General features: G+C 37.2%; 2 protein-coding genes and 1 long non-coding RNA gene across 6 annotated transcripts in view; 2 read left to right on the top strand and 1 right to left on the bottom strand.

Moving 5' to 3' along the window:
- Tusp (WD40 superfamily protein Tusp) overlaps positions 1-16,634 on the bottom strand; it is a 54,513-nt gene extending 37,879 nt beyond the window's left edge. For both annotated transcript variants that reach the window (XM_076774082.1, XM_076774083.1), the window contains exon 1: positions 15,869-16,634. In XM_076774082.1, the coding sequence (XP_076630197.1) occupies positions 15,869-15,964 (96 nt within the window). In that variant the 5' untranslated portion in view covers positions 15,965-16,634. The remainder of the gene's footprint in view (positions 1-15,868) is intronic.
- Positions 1-22,102, top strand: part of LOC143346425 (uncharacterized) — a 316,064-nt gene that overhangs the window by 43,182 nt on the left and 250,780 nt on the right. The gene's annotated exons all lie outside the window — the stretch shown is intronic.
- On the top strand, positions 19,717-22,089 carry LOC143346063 (RWD domain-containing protein 1). 2 transcript variants are annotated; one of them, XM_076773808.1, is made up of 4 exons: positions 19,717-19,896; positions 20,112-20,413; positions 20,489-20,675; positions 21,377-22,089. In XM_076773808.1, exons 1-4 carry the CDS (start codon positions 19,827-19,829, stop codon positions 21,490-21,492), a joined length of 675 nt encoding a protein of 224 aa, XP_076629923.1. In that variant the 5' UTR covers positions 19,717-19,826; the 3' UTR covers positions 21,493-22,089. The 2 variants fall into 2 exon arrangements, with proteins under 2 accessions (XP_076629923.1, XP_076629922.1); XM_076773807.1 differs by having other exon boundaries at positions 20,064-20,413.

Here is a 22,102-nt window from a genome sequence, read left to right as displayed (position 1 = left end):
TGCTAAGGCCCCATCCACCAATCCAATTTTACTACTCTCTACCTCGTCACGTGATCCGAATGTTGATGACCCCATGATCATGGTGAATAATTCAGATTCAGGGTCAATCTCGAGGTCACGACATTCTATTTTAAAAAGTATTCGTTGTTTTGCAAATCGTTAATAATGTGCAAATTTGCAGCTATTATGAAATTATCAAGAACATAGATTATAGAATATTGATAACGTTATCATATAACTTGTCAATCATGCTGGAAAGTATTACTAGTTACATCGCGGAACACTCGGTAAATATACTCTAGCACGACAAACAAAGCATTCGTAACATGCGGCATGTATTATTTCAACCTTCAGAATTCAGTGAATTTCGTGGCATACATTTAACAAGAATTTGAAAGTCAAATTACAAGCGGAGAAATATGCCAACGAATCTTTTCACGCGCCAGAAAATCGAGCAGCAGTATATTTAATTAAAATTTCGTATCTATTTGCGAATAAGACAGTGGAACGGAACGGAGACTCTCGCACGGATTATAATTGCGTAACTATACCATTGTGGATGCATAAAGATTCAAAGTTTCATTTGCATGGAGAGAGTTTCATGAAGAGATCCCATTCCTGTAGTTTCCACGCTGTTATACTCTTTTATTTCCCGGTTTTCTTTTTGTGTTTTTTTAGAAACGTTTCGCTGAACTTGGAAAATTGCATCCCCCATTTTTCTTGTTTTATAGCAGAGTCGAATCCTTTGTTCATTTATTCAAGAAAAGATATGTGAATACAGACAGCGATGTAGTAGGTTCATCAACATTTGTAGCGTCACTGTGTTCTACTCTTAACCAATCTTTTTTATATTCATTTGTTAAAAACTTAACTTTGAAAAGCAACGAACTCTTATTCGACCTTGCTTCGATGCACGATTATACTCGCTCTTTCAGTTTGTCAGACGTATAGCGTACAAACAAAGGAAACACTTGACTGCGCATTAATTTTCACGCCCCTCGGCATTAGAGTTAGGGTTGCGAAGTGCTACGAGTGCTGTGCACCTGCACAGAGTGTAACATTCCTTCGATTTAAATCCCAAACAAAGTACAAATTTTAAATATTTTTTTTTGTATACTACAAGGGTTTCTTTCGTGTTATCAAAATTTTTTCGGACCAAGGGTTGGGAGACACTGCATCGGAGGAACGTACACGTCGGAATCGTTAAATTTTATGCACAGTTTACATTGCGCTGCATTCAATATCCGATAATGCCATTCGTCTCCTTTCGCGGGCTGCGCCTTCCCCAAATAGAAACGAGGGTAATCATTTTCACGATCGATCAGCGACCCGAAGCTAGACGATAACGACTTTCCTGAACCTTATAAATTTGTATTCGGCTAGCTCGGGCGCCTTCTAGAATTAGATGGGTTTTCTCGCGTGCCCAGGCGAGTACGCCTTCTAAACACAGCGGTTGGTATTACTATTCGTCGGCACGTAACTCTTCCACTTAAGCGCGGCTGCGTCAGGTGGCGGGGGCTTCAATGTTGGAAGGGTTTCACCCTCAGACCTGTCATACATATGTAGGCGTAATTACTCGAGCCGATACGAACCCTTAGAAAAATACGCGACAAGGTAGGGGCAGATTTCGACTACCCAACGCCGCTGGCAGCAGCTCGCCCCGCTATAGTCGCGCAACCTTTTCCTCTTTACACAATGAATACAAAAGGTCCGGCATCTTTTCAGTGGCGTTCAATTGTGAAAAGGGAAACGACAGGGTTTTCGAAGCGACTCGATGCCTCGTTTCCTTTCATTTTACGACCGTCGTAAATAAGATATTTATTCGGCGCGATGCTCTTTATTCGTCTTTAGCGACGCGTGGGTGATGCCCCCAGAAACGTTATCTATATAAATTGTAACTCTGTAACTGTGACTTAAACGTAGAGTTTATGGAGCACTTCAAACGAATTACAGTTTTTGGTTAACTAAATATCTACTGAACTTTCGATTATAAATAAAACTTTAGAGCTGTTTCTAAATCGCCATTTGGCCATTTAGAGGAGAATAACAGGTGTTAAATGGATAGGTAGTTATTACAAGATAAAACAAGCTGTAACTTGAGTAGAAACTAATATATCAGGCATATGTTTATACAAACTAGGTTTTTTATTTTAGTGTGAGGAATGCACTCTTGCTGCACTTCCCACGTGCAACGAGATACGTATAAAAGAATCCAATGCGGGCGATGATGCTGGTAACAGCTAGTTATAAATTACAATAATTCTCACTTCCGAGAGATAATTTTTACATTGGAATCCAATAACGGAATCATCTCCTTTGCTGTTTACATTGACTCAGCGGTCCCAGGCGAAAGCAATGAGATAGATACGTGTCATTCATTCTCATCTACTGATAAAAATTGTTATATCCTTCGCTGTATATTCATGACGTTATTATCAGGCGATTCGTGAAGATCTCTCGATAAAAATGAGCTTTACGTATATGAAAAATAATTTTAATAAGGATATTGATAAAACTGTAATGTAACTGTTACTATTTTTACACTTTTGTATACCAAATTAAAATCACGTTTAAGTGACCAGGAACTGGGTCTACGAGGCAACGGAAAATATAAAAAGTTTTCGGCCACCGGGCGTTTGTGCGCGAAACTCGGTCATTGTTGTTCTATTTTACTCTTTCCTGTCGTATCCTATTAATTTCTCTCGTCGAACAGTATACAAGAGGCAGTGTCGGCTCGAAATAAAAATCACTATCTAACCCACTTCTAAATGAATACGGTGGTCCCGATTTTGCTACTTCAAAGTGTAAATTATCGTAATTTACTTAAAATACATTGGATACATAAGTAGCAAGTGTGCTAAACTCTTTTGGAAAATTCAGAAAGAAAAAAATTTCTCTAACGTTGTGAACATTATTTAGGAAGATTATTTTAGCTAGTTGTAGCTACGATTCTCGTGACATACATACGTAATAATTGTTTCTGCTTCAAGTGTCAACATACATGGTTAGCGTATAGACATTAAACAGTCTTTTTTCGCGCTCCATACGAGAATAGTATCGTGTTTCAAATACGAAAATAAAACGAATGAGTCATGAACTGAAACGAAAAAATTGCGAACTATTAATTGCAAAGCGATGTTACCAGTCATAATAAACCTTAAAAAGATTGATACTGTAATTAAATAAAAAAGTTATAGGTTAACAATAATTTTCTTGACTATAAAAGCTTTTTTGCCTTACCAATAATCATTATTGATGAGGAAAATTCATTTCGGTCGTTCGTATCAATTATCGACGAGAGAAATTTATTTATATACTAAAGTGATCCGTTTTAATCTGCTCTTTTTTTACCATAGTTCAATTCACGTAATTGATACTGATTATGAGTAATTTTAACCAAGACTTTCATTAGCAATGGTAAAACATGAATCACAAAGCAATTTTCCTTGTCGATAATTATTACGAGCAACCGAGATAATGATTATCAACAACTAAAAATAAACATTATTGTGTAACCAGATTGTTCAGAAATTGATATTTGTTTTAGTCGTGTATGTATTTTGATAATGGTTATCTTGGACTTACGTAACAGAGTTTTGTTAATGATTTTTTTTTCTGCAAATCTTTTGGATAACCGTTGTTTTCGCAAATTATTGGTCTGGTCGCGTAAGTTAAAATGTGGTCGCAGGCGTGACATAAGCTGCTCGCAAAGCACGTTTACACTGCTGCAACAAGCCGCGCAACGCGCACGGAGGGTTTCGACATTCACTGCGCTTCAACAACCGGCGTAGAAGACACTTGGAGCACTTGAAATAAAAAGGAACCGCATTCGAGGTTTGCGGGCGTGATGTTTTCCTACGAGCCGCGAGAAATATCACGGTTGTACGTGAAATTTGGGAGAAATCACAGGGAAAGGTAGTGGAACCAAAATGTAAAATTTAAACTCCTGGTATTTACTAGTTTTCGAGATAGTAACAAAAAACTTTCAATACTATATGTCGTTTCTCAAACACAATCAATATCAAGTTCATTTCTATTTGCAATGCTTTATTTCTTCGTTTAAAAAAATGTATTTAGAGTATTTGTATGGGGAAAATTCGGTGAAGATGTCGAATTTCATCCTCTTCCGTATTTGGATAAGACCTTAAATACTAACTTGAGTGGCTGGCAGCCGGGATAATAGCCCCAGTCTTACCTAGTTTAATCTAATCGATGGTTTAAATTAGGTTAGGCTAGATTAATATTCCGGCCACGCAAGGTGAAACTGAAAATTATTGAAATCGGTTTTAAGTTTGATCATTAAGGTCGCCGACTGTACATATTGGTTCCCAGCCGTCACATACGCATAGGGAAAATTTAATAAAAACTAATAAATACCCGAAGTTAGCATTTTATATTTTTGGTCCATTTCATTCGAAATATCCAACGTCAGTGTACAGATACACTGTTTTATTATTGGTGGGAATTGGTTTAACAATAGATTCAGAGCTGGTAAATGACACACGAGATCCATGTAAAAATATGACCGATTCGGCCTCGTTTCAAAGTTAAAATTGGTTTCGTGTTCCAACAATTACTCTGAGAACCTAAGCTCGTGTAACTGTTTCCCGCGGCAGTGTTGACAAGCAAAGCTTCAAATTGGCCTACTACGGTCTCTATTAGTCTTTCGTCTGTGCAACCATTTTTAAGTAATTGTTTATAGCACGTTGCTTGATAATCTTTTCGCTTCGAACGAATATTTGCATCGAGATATCGTGTAATATTTTATGGATGTTAAACAGTGTTTCTTTCCAAGCGATGAATTGGAGCTTCAGTGGTTGGCAACTATCCCACTGATTGACTGAACGCTTCAACCTCAATTTATTCTGTCTACTTCACAATATATCTTATTCGAGAGGAATAAGTTGACTCGGCAATTAACTGTATGCTCTTGACGAGAAGGACCGCGTGACATGAACAAAGAATTTTCTACCCTCCACAAACTATTAGTTGCAAAATCGTGTTCTTAAGTGCTACAGTAAAATGTTCAAATTATGATTTTTACTCTTCCGTCAGTAACAGTACACAATAAAAGAGAAATATTGATTTATCGATCAAAGTTTTGTTATGTTTCGTAATTTAAAAAAACAAGAGATTAAATTAATCTTTTTATCTTGGACTTCATATTTTCCGTTAGAAATAATGACAATAAACAATGGCTATAACACGCAGACCTTTAAGCATGTAATGTTGCGGCACGAGTTTCAAGCGAACTTTTTATCGTTAGATATTCCTCTCGCGAGTGTGCCACGCTTTTACGATAAATTAACTCCAAAGGAAGTCACTGGAGAATATGATTTTAATTTGAGTATCACAAAGTCTTATATAAATATAAATGTATATTCTTCGTAAACATCTGGGCTTGCTCCTAGTAGTGTATTGAACAACAATAGAAAATAATGGTCTTTTCAAACACATCGAAATATATTTGTATCACTTTTCAAGTTAGAGTTAATAATTATTTAGCGATGACTGAAATATTCCAGTAGATAGGGAAAGCTATAAAAATAAAAACATTGACGGAAAACGTAACTAAAAAGTCATTTCCTCGTTTATGGGTTCTTAAAAAGATATTGATTTATATTTAAGCGAGTATCTTTTTGTAATTATAACAAAATTAGTAGTGCACAAAGGATGCAGCCTTATGAGACGACATACGGCCTTCCAGTAACAAAAGATTCTCCAACCCTGGTCTAGGCGAAGTCGGAACCGTACCGGATACTTGATATCCCTTTAATGTCTAGGATGAACTAAAATCGAATAGAATAGACACAGCAGTTTCCCGAATATCCGATTTCAAGAAACCCAACAAGTTTTACTTTTGATACGATAAAATCGCGCGTTTTATTGCCACGATACACGACGTACTAAAATGTTACGAGATATAAAATCATGTATTCATATAGTGGACATCGTTTTATTACAATTGATTGGTATTCAGAAGGAGTGAACCGATTGAAATATTGACCTGGAAAACTTTGAACTAGTACCCAAATAATAAAAAGCTCTTTTTAATCGGTCACCTGTGACTACTGTGGCAGTCAACGTGTTATTTATGAAAGAATTGCCTATGTACTCGCAAAGTTTCATAATTCTTTGCATCTTCTGGTTGAAGATCTACCCTTGCTAATGCGGACAATCGTTCGTCTACAACACACGTTACAGCTAAAATGAGAAGTTCCATTTATTCCGTAGAACAAAGGCCTGAAGAACAATAGAGCCGTTCTGTCTTGATGGATCCTCGAGACGAATCGAATCACCAAACGTTCGATAGCCTCAAGAGCGATATGTATTTTTATATTCACATTACGATCTAAATCGAACCCTGCGAATCCGAATTTTGATCGTTTTCGGCAAAAAGGATCGAATAAAACGATTGCAGATCTAGAGGGTTAGAGGATGGGCCATACAGAATGAAACATTTTACTTTAAATGGAAGTAATTCTGATATAAATTATTTTATAAATCATTTTATAGATGTTCCAAACGGACCAAAACTTCGCAAATGCAGATGCATTTAAATTGACATTAAAATACTGTTCCAAATAAAAAGTTTTCTTATTTCAAGTTTATTCCATTTTTTAAATACAATCATGTTATCTCATCTGACGAAATAACTTTGACAATAACAATTTTGTATTTGAAATAATGAAATACTTTTCGAAATAACCAACGTGTTCCGAAAATGATTCGATATCTTTCAACGCATGAAATTACAAACCAGTTTGAGTCATTAAAATGATGAAATGCGGAAATTAATTATACATATAAATCACAAATACGCAGATTGTCCAACAGGTTATCTTGGTCAGTCGTTATTTTATGCATTGTTTCATTTGTTCAACAGGTTTACATTCTGATTTCGACTACAAATAACTTAAAATAAAATAAATATTTTTTAATTGTAATTTATTATTGAAACTATCGAAAGAAGAAGTTACCAAAGTCAAAGATAAAATTCGAAGACGACTTCGCTTTTCTACCCAGCATTCTGGTTACCCTTAAATGGTTTCCGGATCTATCACGAATACTTTTTGAACGTTAGCTGTATTTTCACTTGCTCTTATTCTCTCGTGTTCTATTCAGTGAAAACTTGGCGACGTTCGTGAGTTAGGAACTTGAATTATTCAACAGTTCGGAGTTACAGAAAGATTTAATTTTCTTCGATTACTCTGCCGGTTTTCAGTCAGTGTAGGATTTTCTTAATAAACGCTTCTGAAAGGAACTCGTACATAAAACGTCATAGAATTTATAAAGTTACGGAGTTGATTCAAGTATTTTTTGCATGGTTCAAGGCAGCAAAAAGCGTTAAAAAGTTGTAGATTAATTAAAAATAGTTTCTAACGAGGTCATGCATGGATTTATTTTTATAAGTATTATAGTCGAAGGTTCATTATTGAATAATAAACCACCGGTGGTCTATATTTTTGATAAATAACTTGTTACTTCTTCGGTACAAAGCTATTTTATTAGAAGTAAAATTTAACTTCGTTTTTTTATTTATTTATTGAACGTTTTTATCAACAAATTATTTAAATCGACTAACCATTCGCGAAATCAATTCCATGATACAAATTCTTATCATATTCAAAAATTCGTGTATCGAAAATGTTTTGTCTCCCTGATATTTGCGATAATCAACGTTCTGATTTATTCCTTTCTAGTTGTTTTGTGTTACAATCTCAGACATTGGACCCGAGGGGAATACCTTAGATATCTTAGCCTGTAACGCAAGGCGAACCCGGAACAGACACTCGCTTGTCTCCTTCGCATTAACACATACTTGGTGGCCTCGTTGTTCAGTACGAGAGCGGGAACGTCCCACATTCAAAATCGTTAATGCACTTCCATATCAACATGTGAGTACATTAACGTCGTTCAGGGTACATTTGCACTATATACTGGCACTCCTTTCTACTGAGGGCTCCACTACCGACAAATATCGCATCGAGTGGTTGGAAACGTTTCCTGGGGTTGTGATTGATGACCCATCGTGTCTTTCTTCACGAACCAGAACGAGAAGACAGCGGGGCCCAGAGGTTGGGAGAGCAAAAAGAAACCAGCAGGAATTGGTTCCTCGCAAACGTAGAGAGATCAGAAATCAGTCGAACGAAATAATATGCGAACGTAGCACACTTTGTGAAATTCTCGGTTAAAAATTAGAACGTTTTCCATTCCGTCAAGCTATTCTCCCACCGTACACATTTCTATCCTGAAATACGATTTTTGTGGGATATAAATTTGTAATGTTTCAGGGATACGATATTCATTATATCGCGTTATCGCCTGGACATTGAACTGGGTAGTATCTACAAAAGCACCGTGATGGTAATTCGCTCTAACCGCAAACAAAGCTCGCAGCAAAGGTCGAAACAGATTCTCAATAATGACGGTATCGATTTGAGTACAATCCGTAGTACGAGCACGGTATATTATTTGATCTGGAAAATCGCGTTCGTTCATCCGTGTGTCGCCTGTAGTGCAAACATCAAAGTTACGTGTGTTTTAAATATATATCTATATTGACTCACGCTATTTCACGAAAGAACAGATTTCTGAAAACAAACGCAACCGAATATCACGTCAAGAGTTCAATAATAAATTGCTTGTACGGTACAAATCTGATAAAGAAGAAAAGCGTTGGTCCTAAACAAATATAAATATATTTTAAACATTTCTAATCAAGTTTAAAAACAACGTTGATGGCGTGCGTACGAGTATAATCTCTTCAAAGTAAATAAATTCTGGTTCTCACCATATTATGCATTATACGAGACGCAAAAAACTTGTTTCAAAAATTCAAGGAACTTTTTGATTTATTAGCGGCGTTACATCCAACTTTGGACGCAGCGCGGACAAACTAAAACATGGATTTAAAAAGAAAGTTTCTTTTACGAAGTTTAGCATAATTCTATTTTTCTTTCATTTTTACTTCCTTTCCTGATTTGATGAAATCAAAGCAGAACGTCAGCTACTTTAAAGCCATTAGCCTCGGACGTTCGCGCGACAAAATTAGAATGTTGGATATTCCACGAAGAAGATAGTTTCATTTACGAGTTCTTTTACGACGGAATTAACTGATACCCAGTGCATACAACTGCAAAATTCTAGCCAACCTTCGTAAAGTAAAAATGACTATTTCACATGAGCCCTGCGTAATGGTTCACTATTAGTTCTCGAGAGCTTTTTTAACGAGGGACGAAGCAGCGGGGTTGTAAGTTTTTGCTCGTTTTAATGGCGCTTAAACGCGCAGAGTGTGCTTGTTGTACGTGTGTTCATGAAACATACGTTCCAAATAGCCAAAACAATATCGATCAGTTGGAATAACTCAGCTGCAGTTATGACTCGAGGTTAGAGATATCGAGTAAACAAACGAAAATAAAGCATTTATTAGCAGTGGAAGGTAGTTGAAATCGAACATACTGATTGGTAGTTCGCTGCATTGTAATGAAAATCTGTTCCCGAATATCCAAATCGGACTTTATCGATCAGCCGTAAACTTAATTATTTTTCCAGTAATAGTACCACCTTGGCGCGATGCCTTTTCATCGTCGCATGAAACGATTTTACGGAATCGTTGATCGACGATTAGCTCCGGAAGCTGAGCTAGTTGTCGATCGAGGGAAACAGGAAGCGTAATGAATTCGGATCGATCGTGTCCTGCAGCGCGCGGTAAACTTTGCCGATCGAATTAATACTACTTAGATATGAACGGATATATTACTTGCGTCGATTCGATACGTACTAAATTTGGAGCAGCTTTCGGTAGTTTTCAGCTCCAGGTTAATAACTAGTGTAACTCGATTTTCATACAACGACACGAAAGCGTGGAATTAATTGCTCGTAGATACACAATGTTACCGATTAACGAGGACACGTTTCCAGAATTTAGTGCCGCCAACGACTTTCGAAATGTAACCAGACAGTTTTCCAAAATGTCATCGGTGACGTCGACGCTCATTCAACGACCCACAACGACATGACCTTCGATTCACCTCTGACACGGAAATCCCCTTTCGAAATTTGGCGCGCTTCCCACAAACGTGCACCATCGACGTGGGGTATTGGGAATCAATAAACGTTGCATTCCCTCTGCAGCGGACGGAATATCCTTCCCTGTTGTCCTCGTGGGTCCAACCGGGGCTATTCCAGCGTCGTTTCGCGCCACTCGTGCGACGTCCGTGAGCGTAACTCGACAAAGCCCGGCATCCGCTGCTCATACCGTGAAAAGATCTAATCGAGACACCAGGCACGAACTTCATCTTCACCGTCGGCCTGGCTACGTACACGTACACGCTCGTCGCCCCTCTGAATTTCTGCCCGCCCTCGACGCTAAGTCGCTTCCGCTGCACCCCGACGGATTCCAATCTTCACCCCGCTTTGATGTGGTCTCGAAACTCTCCGTGGTATTATTAACCGGGTCCGCGAAGCGACGAAATCCCGACGGAGACGCGCGAACGCCTCTTTCACTCTCGTAAAATCGCGAGGAAATCGTTCCGCGGAGCCTTGTTTCGAAGACGCGACTCTCGTTTTCAAATATCGCACCGCTAGCTTCCGTCCAAGACACGCGCAGCGCTGAATTAATGAAGCGACTTCAATAATTGATCCCCGAGCGACCCTGCACTAGAACCGAATCTTCCAATTTCTCTTTCAACGTCGACACGAACATGCCAAACGCGCCCTCCTTGCCTTGAAATTCTATTTCTTGGAATCCAGAGAAGTTTTATTCGAAAGTATTGGATATCCTTCTGTTTGGAAGTTTTGTAAAGATTTTTGAAGAAAAAATCATCGACTAGTAGTTCAAATCTAACAAAGGATTGCTTAAATAAACAAACTTGTAAAATCCACTGCATGGAACGGAAGAGCAATACGCAGAGTTTCCAAAATTATTTTAAATTGCTACGAAAAGTTTCGCAGGTCCTATTCTCGAATTCTGACCACAATTTATAATATACGTTCCGAGATTCGTATTTGACCTGTCAGAAAACTAGTGTCGGAGCTGCAGTGATTGATAAATGTGTTAAGATAAACGAGTACCAAAAAGCTGCACCGAAGAAAGTTATGAAACGAAAACTATAATTTTCCCAACACGAGGGTAGAGTTGTTAAGGAACAGTGTTGTAGAATTCATTTCAGTTCAAGAGTGGTTAAGGAACAACGTTTCAGAGTTCATTTCGGTTGGAGAGTAGACCTCTGGTAGCCTAGATTTGAAAGTGCTTGATAATAAACTGTGTGTAAATTTGAGAAACATGGTGTGCAAAATTTTTTATAAAAAATTGAATAGCTTGGAAAACTATGTACGAAAGTAACTTCTGAAATAGTCTTGTTTTTTTCGAAAATGTCTGCATGCTCGTTCACGAAGGCTGTTCCATTATTTAAAAGAAGAAACGTAACAACATTTTCTTCAACTACAATTTTCTATAGTTTGCGATAAATCTTGATATCGTAGAGCACAAAATGGCAGATACACGTTTCACACAAATGCAAGTGGGAATAGTAGAGAAGCCGAGTGTCTCTATCGGCAAACTTTTACGCGGCATTGACCAGTCAAAGTCACATTTGTAGCAATTCATAGGAATCTCGCAGACAATAGATCATTTTCACCTGTTACCAGCGATACAGTTCGAGCTAGCTTTGTTCGAGCGCTTGATGTAGAAGGAAAAGCATAACGGAGCTTCGGCACATTTCACTCGGTTTGTTGGAAAATACCTTAACAAAAGTTATTTTAGTCGTCGATTTAATAGACGGACAATTGTACGACCAGCACATTCGCCAGAACAAAATTTATCTTGTTAGAAGAGAATATTCGCTGACTTGCGTTTTGTATGACATTGTTTCATCAACGTTATTTGAAGAATACGCTGGTAAAGTTTAATCAAAAATTTTGAGGAGAACTGTTTATTAAACAACGGAGTATTGAAATTGTTTACAAACGGTGTAGCATTTCCTGAATGCAGTTGGCCATTTTCAACCGAACATTAACGCGTTAAACTCTCTATTTATATGAAAAATTCTATATAAACTGAAATAAGAGACTGTTCTGATTTAATGTATGCATTAAATACAACTGAGTAACTAAACAGATAATTTGAGAAACGCTTATAATTAAAATAAGGTCGCTGATAAGAATAAACAGTTATAATAAAACAGTTACTTTCAATGCAAGTAGAAGCTAATTATCGTACGATTAATCCATCTACCTGTGCCATAAATAGTAACGATACGTCAGTTAATATATTTTTAGCCGGTAATATATGGCGATACAGTTCATTGAATACGTTGAATATATTCACATATGTCTATGCCAATGACATCTAAAAAAATACATAGTGATTCATATAAAGTGAGCAATTGAGTTTAGAGATACGAAAGAAACTGTTGAGTTAAAAACGTACTGTTCAAACAAAGATACTTTATGATGGATATGATTAGGTTTCTAGGTGGAAATGGCAAGGTCATCTCAAGGTTAACCTTACTTTTAACCTCTCTGGGCATATTGGCACTCCTCGCTTTGAGAATTAATTGTCTCCAATTAAACTTTTTCACTAAATCTAACACGTTAGGATATGCTATGTATGTCACGGTAATTGGCGACTAAATGGCTCATTTATTTAATCGTTATCGGAATTCGGTCGAACGGTAATTGTAAAATCGAAAAATTTACCAATAGAAGATTTTACAAAGGAAGATAATTGAATTCAGTCAGACGGTTTCTCGAGAACGCTTTGACGAAACGGTTAACGCTCGAATAACGATCGAGTACGTGGCAATTTGCGCGCGTGTGTCAAACCGTAACGAATGCCGGTTGAACGCATCGAAGTGTCGTTAATTTCATACCGAACACGCGGCACCAGACACGGCTCAAAATGACAAATCAACCTGTTCACGCGAAATACGGATAATTGATTCAACGTTTCCATGGCAAACGCATCTTAAATCCTTTTTTTAAACGCGTTTAATAATAACGCTTTCAGACTTTACACATACATTTATACGCTTCTAAAAAAACACACGCTTCCTCCAAGTATGGTTCGAACTACAACGAAAAGAGCTATCGAACAGTTTTAAAATAGTGATCCTCCGAAAAAAAAAAATAGTTGGTACGAACTTTCTTCCATAAATATACAACCTTTGCATTATATAATACAGTGCATGTCTATTTTAATCGCTGCTGGATCTTTGTTGATCCATGCTTTATCTCTTACAATATTCGTGTATTTAAATTTTCAACGTGTTCATAAAAAATAAAGAAAAGGAATGAATAAAATCTAATTAATACCAAGATTCAAAAAGACACCAACCAACCGAACCAAACAAGAGAAGCTCGAAGCTCTTCCATGCCTCGGTTATTGAACAACCGTGAATATTTTGATTACTGGCGCAAGGGTTAATTCGCGGACGGCAGTGAACGCGTTAATTAGGGGCTTAAAGCCAGACTAGAGAATAACAAGTTTTCAGGTCGTTTTTCCCTGAAGGTAAATATAGAATATAATGCAGAGACGTATCAACTGCTCCAGTTGCATTCGACGACCACGTTCGACGCTCCAGGACGGGCATTGTCTACGGTTTCTATGACGCGTGCCGCGGCGAGGACCGACACTTTCGATCCTGTGTAGCGTCCGCGTTTCTAAAATAACCGACAACCGTCTCGACGATCTAAAAATTCACCGAAAAAAAAGCGGAAGAAAGGGACGAGACCGGCAAGATCCGCCATGCATTGGCGTTTCGTGATTTTTAACTAGTACAACCTTATCGCGTTGAACAAGTATTATTGGCTCGATTATACCACTGTACATGCATCCGACATTTAGAAACATTGGGTGAGATAATCCACCTGCCACGACAGCGTACCTTTACGATCGGTCAAGTTTACCTTTCAAACAAGAAGTATAAATTCCAATAGTCTGGTACGACGAATATATTTGTAGTCAAAAAACCATATCGTTAAATTTCAAATTCTATTCAGGAGCGATATTTTTAGCTTTCCAGTACGTGTGATTCGCCTTGGGAAATTGACTGAAATCGTCTCGTGACGCTATCGTTACCGCTTACATCGACTTCATCCGTAATTTCATAGAAGTTTCTACCGTTCAGACCGAGTTTACGTAAGCTGCTGTCCAGAGTTCTTCGTTTAATTCCTCCGTGAAGGAGTCAAGGTTGTCTAGAACTCAGTGTGAAACTGGTTACCTAGTCGCGCGGATAGTAAATTCATATTTACAGATTACTTTGAGACAGACGTACTGTTTTCTTAAGATCTTGTTCAATTACATTGGTCTTCTACGAACAATCTTTTTAATCTCGTTCCATATCATAGACTACTGCAAAGGATTATAAATATTAGTCACGTGTGTCGTACGAAATTTTATTCTGCTCGCTAAATCCCAATCAGAAACATCGTAACCAGGTCTTGTGTAAAGTTGGGCTACTATAGTTCTACCTGTGATTGTATGCTGTCCGCGATTTCGACGTGCTTTCGAGACGTATACTGTGTAGAACATGTATAGTAAACTCGTAAAAACTGCAAGATGCCAAGACAGTAGCGCCCTTGACTGCAGGGTGCCAAAAATTCAGGGCTGATCTAGAGGGTTCTTTTTCGAATGCTAAAACTTTAAGTGGGGCTTTTGTCTTGTTGACCGAAAAATGGGTCACATTTAGTCATTTTTTTTTTTGTTTCAACTATTCGATAAATCATTTACATATTTTACAGGTACATTTACGTATCGTTCCTCGTACAACATATAAATTTTATCACATTTTCGATTAGTCGAACTTTAATTTGCCTATACGATAAACTGTTAGTAACTAACAATAAGTGAATTCTAAAAGGAACGTCCTGAAAATATTGTGGTAAAATTTTAAAAATTCGTTATATTATAGTATTTTTAGTTGACACCTAAACTTTCAAGTAGTCTTTTAAGAAACGATAACTTTTTAATACGGCGTGTATGATATCTCAAAAGTTATTTAACCGATTGACTTAAAATATAAATATGATAATAATAAAGAAGTACAAAATTATGAAGAACTCTTCATTTTCAATTAAAAATTATAGCGAGCAAAAATATTCAATATTCTGTACGAGTTTGTCTGAATTATAAGAAGTAGAAAGTCTCTAAAATTGACAAAACGACGACATAAAACCAGTTTTATTACAAGTTTTGTGCCTCATTACTATATTACAAACAGAAGTTGAAATAATCCTGGTTCAAACGAAAACTGGATGTTTATTTTATATACAGCCAACATTTCAAGTCAATGGGGTTAGTTTTTATTATTAAATTCTGCTTACGGTAAGGTTTTTGCTACAGGCCTCCCTACTTAAACGCCCATATTCCCGTCAATACGTGAAAACCCTAAACTTTAAGAAACCGTAAAAAGATGAATTTTTTACCCAAGATGCGAGGAAATCGCCTGAATATTGAAATAATTTGTCAATATCTTGTCGAGTTATAATTTATAAGCAACGAAGTTTTTGGTTAAATATGTAAATACGCAGGCTTAAATACAACCCTAATTAAATTTACGATCAATTGTCAAGGCTAAACTACCGAACATTACCATAAGAAAGAAAGAGGCACTTTTCAAGATGAAAATATTAAAAATTCATGTCCAAGGCTAATAAGAGGTACGCCTAACCGCGTGAAATGTAATTAAGGCTAAAGGCGGGCCTACGAAATATTAATAAAATTCTTGGTACGCGCGTTTATGTCGCAACGAACAATCTCGTCGTGAAATTATGAGAACGTCGGTTTGGCCACGTCCGTAGGTGGCTATGCAATTTGTTCCGATGACTACGCTCCGATAACCTTGCGAAAGAACGAATCACCTACCTCCGGCGACTCATCCGGTACCTTGCCCATCCAGCTGAGCGACAGGATGTTGCAGTCGCACTTGGCATTGTTGTTCTTTTCGAAATGCAAATGCATGGTCGCGTAACTCGATCGCGGCAGCCGTCTGGGTTATTCGTCAGGCCATCGAAGCCGGCAGCGACCAACCGCGATCGTCACTCAGCTAAGAAGCGGGCACAGCGCGGGACCCTCTAATACCATTAGTCCGCCAGTCGTTCCCGAGCCCCGAGGATCGCTGGTCGATAATCGAATTCTCACCGAAATCCTTCACGCGAGCATCGATTCGATCGCCGTGGCGGCCGATCCGCGCCGCGATCCCTCGACGACCGTTTCCTCTCGGTGTTCCCCGAATGCTCGTCGTCGCGAGCGCGAAACGATAGAGCCGACCCAGTGTCCTAGATGCGGACCGCGTCCACGCATTCGAGCTTTCGTGCTTTCGGCGAAATGGTATCGGCTGTGCGGTAGTAGCAGACGATCACCCACGGACCGGTCGAAATCACGCCAGGCTCGCGGGCCAGCTTTCTTCGCGCGGAGTCATTTGTTTGGTATCGCGGTCGCCATTTTGTCGGCAGCTTAACAACTCCACCACCCCCGAGCGGGTTCGCGATGATACGGCTGCGACGCGGCAGGACACGCGCTTGGCGAAGCGAGCCTCGGGTGAGCTTTCGTCGCGACCGTACGTCCGACTGAAAGCTCGGCCGGAGCTGCCACGCACGAGGCACCGTCGTCGCGTTCTGCGAACGATATTGATTGCGTTCCGCGCTTGCTTGCTCTCCTGGCCACCTGACGGTCTACGGACGTGTTACATCCGCTGCAAGCTTTTGCGCGCTACCCGGCACCACGTACGAATTCGGGCTGGGCACGTTCCAACAATTTAACCCTTTGCGGTACGAGACATTTTTTTACGTTTCGTTACAACCGGCCACGCGCAATTCACCCACGGCACGGTGGTCCGAAAGTGTCGGAAACTCGGTCAAAATTCAAGATTTCATCGAATCTTTCTAAAACTTGGTAATTTAAGGTCTTCGAGGTTGCTGATATCGAATCTGAAATCAAAAATTTCAATGGCGATACCAATACGCGGTATAGTGGCCCTGCGAAGCGATTTATATCTTTTCTTTTTATGGTCTTTTTTTTTATATAAACTAATTTAGATACTCTTGTTAACAATGGTCTAAGCTTTCATACAAAACAAGTCCGACGTCTAACACTTTTCAACATTTTTTTATAAGCTCTCCCAAAGTTTAAATTGTTGAAAACTTTGCACTCTTTCGTATATTTTATAATAAGTAATTAAAACAATTAGTTTCACTTAAAATTTAATAATGTTACCTCTATAGTGCTATATTTAATTACAAAATCGTCTAAAAAAAGAAATATGTATAAAATGGTGTTAGGTTGTCTTTACTGTGTTCCATTTGGATTTAAGTTTAAGTCACGATAACAGGATCATTATCATTTCGGCAAATGATATTCTTCGATACGTCTACATTCTGAAAATAGTCAATAATTCTACTAATTCTACGTATCGGTCCAGGGTCTCTACGAGAGAAACACGCCCATACCATTACGCTTTCACCTTCATGTTTCATAGTCGATAAACTGCTTTGTGGTTTCAAATCTTCGTCGATTTGACGTCTAACATATCGTAGACCGTCAAAGGAAACACGATTGAATAATACTTTTTGATTTGAATAAAATTTCTAACGTTTGTCGTCAAATTTTCGTATATGTAGTTCAAATGCTTTTCTAAAAAACTAAATATATTTCGAACCCTACGTGTTCTATGACAGTATAGAAACGAACTCGTGTGTTATGCGTGCTCACTTGTCGGATACCTATTTTTCTTTCATGTTTTCCGTAACTCTCGCGCATCCATAAAAACATGCGACACTCGAATATGCCCGTATGCTTTTATTTACGATGTGCATCTCAAAAATATCTTTGGCTTAGTCTGAAGCAAATTCTTATAAAGGAAACACAATTTTGTGTCATATTACTTGTTCTTTTAAAAGATAAGTCATTTTTACCCCCCTCGATGATATTATACGTCAGTGTCAAAATAGGAATTCTAAAAATAGTATTTTCCTTAGGAATGTCACTGTACTTATTATCATCATATGAAATATTATCATTATTGGATAATGTTGAACAATTATTTGTTAAAGTATGTTTTGGTTCAATCCCCCTCGTATTTAATGTCGTATATTTACTTTCTAATTGCCCGTCGTCTCTTTATCCAAATCATTGTATTTGCGTTGTTGAAATATTATCAAAATTCCCAAATATCAATGTATTTATTATGGGATTATAATTGACCTCGTGTTAATATTCACCTGAAGTATTTACACCATCTGTTTCATCATGCTCATCAAATATATTAGCGTTTACATCTATAATATCCAAATATTAATCTCTATAATCTAGGACAGTTTAATTCTATGTGTAATTGTCATGGAACATTTTAATTTCTAATATTCATAAAATATATTTATAGAAAAAAACAACGTAATAATCATTTGACAACAAAATTCTCTATCGTAATATTTAAAATATTTGAACAAGAATGTCTATATTCTATAATGTCCTGATGCTTTGATGAAATGAACTTTTATTTAATCCCTGTTAATATTACCTTTGATTTTAAGTTGTTCGGAATTAGTATGAACATAGTCTGAACTCGGTTGATTAATTACTCAATCGATTGGAAAATGTATTAACCTTTTCGGTGTTGAATTTTTTTCTTTGGTTAAAAAAACATTCTTACGCATCTCAAGCTATTTGGATTCATTAAATATAGATGAACTACCATTTGTTAAGCAAACTGATTGGTTTGGGATGCTCATATGCTGTTGTTAATTGGTTTCACACATATCTCTGTGATCGCTATCAGGTTTTGTAGGATGTAAGTGACGTCAAATCCTCCTGGCGTCCTATCAAATTAAGTGCACCTCTGGGAAGTATTCTCGATCCTCTGTTATTCACCATTTATATAAATGACCTGCTTTCCACTCTATTACAAGCACATGTTATACGTCAATAATTTACGAATCTATCTGCAACATTATCGCAATAATTTTAACGAAGCTATTAAAAAAAAATGATGTGAATCGTATCTCAGAATGGGCCTTACAAAACTGTACTTACAAAACTAAACCCCAACAATACTAAAATTCTTGACATCGGTTCTTGTAAATTTGAAATAATGAAGATCGATTTACTCAAAAAAGTGTTGGTAATACAAAAGTATTGTATATTTATTATAAAAGGCGTTTACACATTTATTTCGTGAGAAAGATAATACTGACAATGTAGTTCAGAAAAGCGAGAACGGTAAAAAAGAACCACTTTGTTTTCCAAATTTATTTTTATTTGCCTTGACCTACATGTAAGTTACTTATAATAGTAAAAATTTATTACCAACTCTGTGTTTGATTAATGTTATTTGACCGTACGCAAAAATACAGTTAAGCACAAGACGAATTACCTTTCATCTTATAAAGAATTTCTTTCTTTATTTATATGATCCGTTTGTAATATAATAAATTTGGTACAGTTTAATTTATTGAAAGCAGTATCGATTTTTAAAATATTACATTTGGAAGAATCATGGGATACATGTTTTGTTGCTTTTTAAATACAAAATTTGATTGGCACAATGTATAATATGTTTCCATTTATTTATTCAAGCGTTGTTCACTTTAATTTTTGTTAATTATATTTAAACTATGATCTTAAAGCTACGTTTTCAATATAACCGCGGCTTTAAGCGGAAATTGGTAAACGATTTCTGCGCATGTGCAGTATGTAGCATTAATTTTATAGCGCTACTTGCCGTTGCTGTCATGGTTATAACATGATTTCTTGTAATTTAGTCGGAGTTATCAATTAAATCTGTAACATAAGGAGCTTTTAATAAATTGTTTTTAATCCAAACATCATGGATTACGAGGACGAGCAGTACAATGAAATCGAGGCTTTGAAATCAATCTATTGTGGTGAATTGGAAAGTAAGTAATGTTGCATAACCTATAAATTTGTTTTTCCAATATAAACACATTACTATTTTCTCAATAATTACATTCAAATTGTTGATTTAGCGAAGCAACAAATTTGTATTAATTATTATTTTGTTGGCTTCAATTGTAAAAGCACTACAAATAGAAATTTCTTATAGTTTTAGTTACTGAACCATATTACACATTTGCCATACCCATTAAAACAGAAGAGTATGAACCAGAAACTGTGAATGGTCTTAGTTGTCGTTTAGAATTTACGTACACTGCAAAGTATCCAGACGAGCCACTCCTTATATCAATAGAAGAGCAAGAGAATTTTGAACAAGGAAGTGCAGAAAAATTAAAGCAACATTTAATAGAAGAAATGAATGAAAATCTTGGAATGGTTATGGTATTCACATTAGTTAGTGCTGCTCAGGAATGGCTTAATGTACAGTGGGACAAAATTAAATTAAATAGAGAAGAATCTGCAACAAAGAAACTTAAAGAAGAAGAAGAAGCAGAAAGGGTATATTTAATTAAATGTGTATTTAATTTTAGAAAGTGCATAGATGTGAGAGTGACTTCATTTTCATTATTATAGAAAAAGTTTGAAGGAACTCGAGTCACTGTAGAAACATTTCTAAGTTGGAAAGAAAAGTTTGACCAAGAAATGGGATATACTAAGCGAAGGGAAATGGCTGAACGCGAAGGGAAAAAATTAACAGGCAGAGAATTATTTATGACAGACAAAACATTGGATCAATCTGACCTCAAATTCTTAGATGATGGTATCGTTATGAATTTTCTAACCCTTCTGCTCCAAAACATATATATACCCTCAAAGAGTGTCTGTCGTATGCATGCTAAAAAAATAATTTTAATCTCTATAATAAACTTTATTACAATGTTTATTACAAAAAACAGAATATGCAATCGCGTATTATAGGGGTGACGAACTAGCGATTCGCAAGCCACTTGTGGCTTCTTCCCCTACTTTCCTATTTCGCGCATGCGTAGAACTGTCCCCCCCCCCTCCCAATTATGCTTACTATGGCCCAGCGGCTGGGCCCCTTAATCTAACTTGTATGAAATCTGGTGGTGGGAGAATTGGTTGGCTGGTCGGGAACTGTTGTGACTTTTGTGCTTACCGAGAGTGCACGTGACAAGAATGGTGCACGTGTGGCGATGAGAATGACGGTGTGCGTGAGGGGTGTGAGTGTGGTGATAAGAGTGACGGTATACGTGCAAAGTATGCGTATGACAAAGATGAGGAAGGGATAACACACCGCGACTTTCCGACGATGGAGTGGATGGTTGAACGTGTGAGGGGAAAGGGCCCACTGTGGGCCCACGGGCTGCCAGTTTGTCAGGCCTGGCATAAGAACTCCGTATGTCAGCGTCCATAGTGATCACATTTTCCCACAACGTTCACATTAAATCGAGACGCAGAAAATCAGTAAGAATGCATCGCTCATTTTTTAATCTGTAGGAGATGCTGTTAAGGTAGATGAGAGTCTGTTTCAAAATCTCGATGATTTGGAACTGGAAGACGATGACGACGACGATCCTGATTACGAACCAAACGCTTCTGACGATAGTGCCTAAAATAAATATAATATATTTTCAATGGAAGGGATGCAGGAATCTTATACAAGTAGCATATTAAGACAGTAGCACGCTTCCGTGTGGGTCTTTGGAGGAGTTGAAGTTGGTATACCTTTTGTACATTAGCACGTTTAGGGACTGATTAAAAGTAACCAACTAAATTCAACCCTGTAACAAGTGATGAGAAACACATCAGACAATGTTTATCCACAATGTGTCTCTTTCATGGACAATTCTATGCAATTACTCACAAGATGAATCCAATACTTACAAAAGAAATTAATACTTGAAAGTTTACCTCAAATACTGAAACTCGGATGGCAGATTGATGTGTTGGAGATAAATTATAGCAGTACAAAATGAATTCATCAAAATTCATTGGTGCTATTTGCAGTTTATATCACGGCTAAAACTTGTTGACAACTGTTATGCAGATAACTTTTACACGTGTAAGTGCGAAAAAGAGTGAAAACATTCAATAAGGAAAATACTTTTTATAATTATGTATATAGTTGAATTACTTTCATAAAGTTTTGTTTAATAAATCTACTATTATAATTCCCTCACGCTTAATTGAAGTCTCTTCGAAAAAAAAGAAACGTATCGAAAG

This window comes from Colletes latitarsis, chromosome 10 (genome assembly GCF_051014445.1).
Source record: "Colletes latitarsis isolate SP2378_abdomen chromosome 10, iyColLati1, whole genome shotgun sequence".
Classification (NCBI taxonomy): Eukaryota; Metazoa; Arthropoda; class Insecta; order Hymenoptera; family Colletidae; genus Colletes; species Colletes latitarsis.
This window is presented reverse-complemented; position numbering and strand designations above follow the sequence as displayed.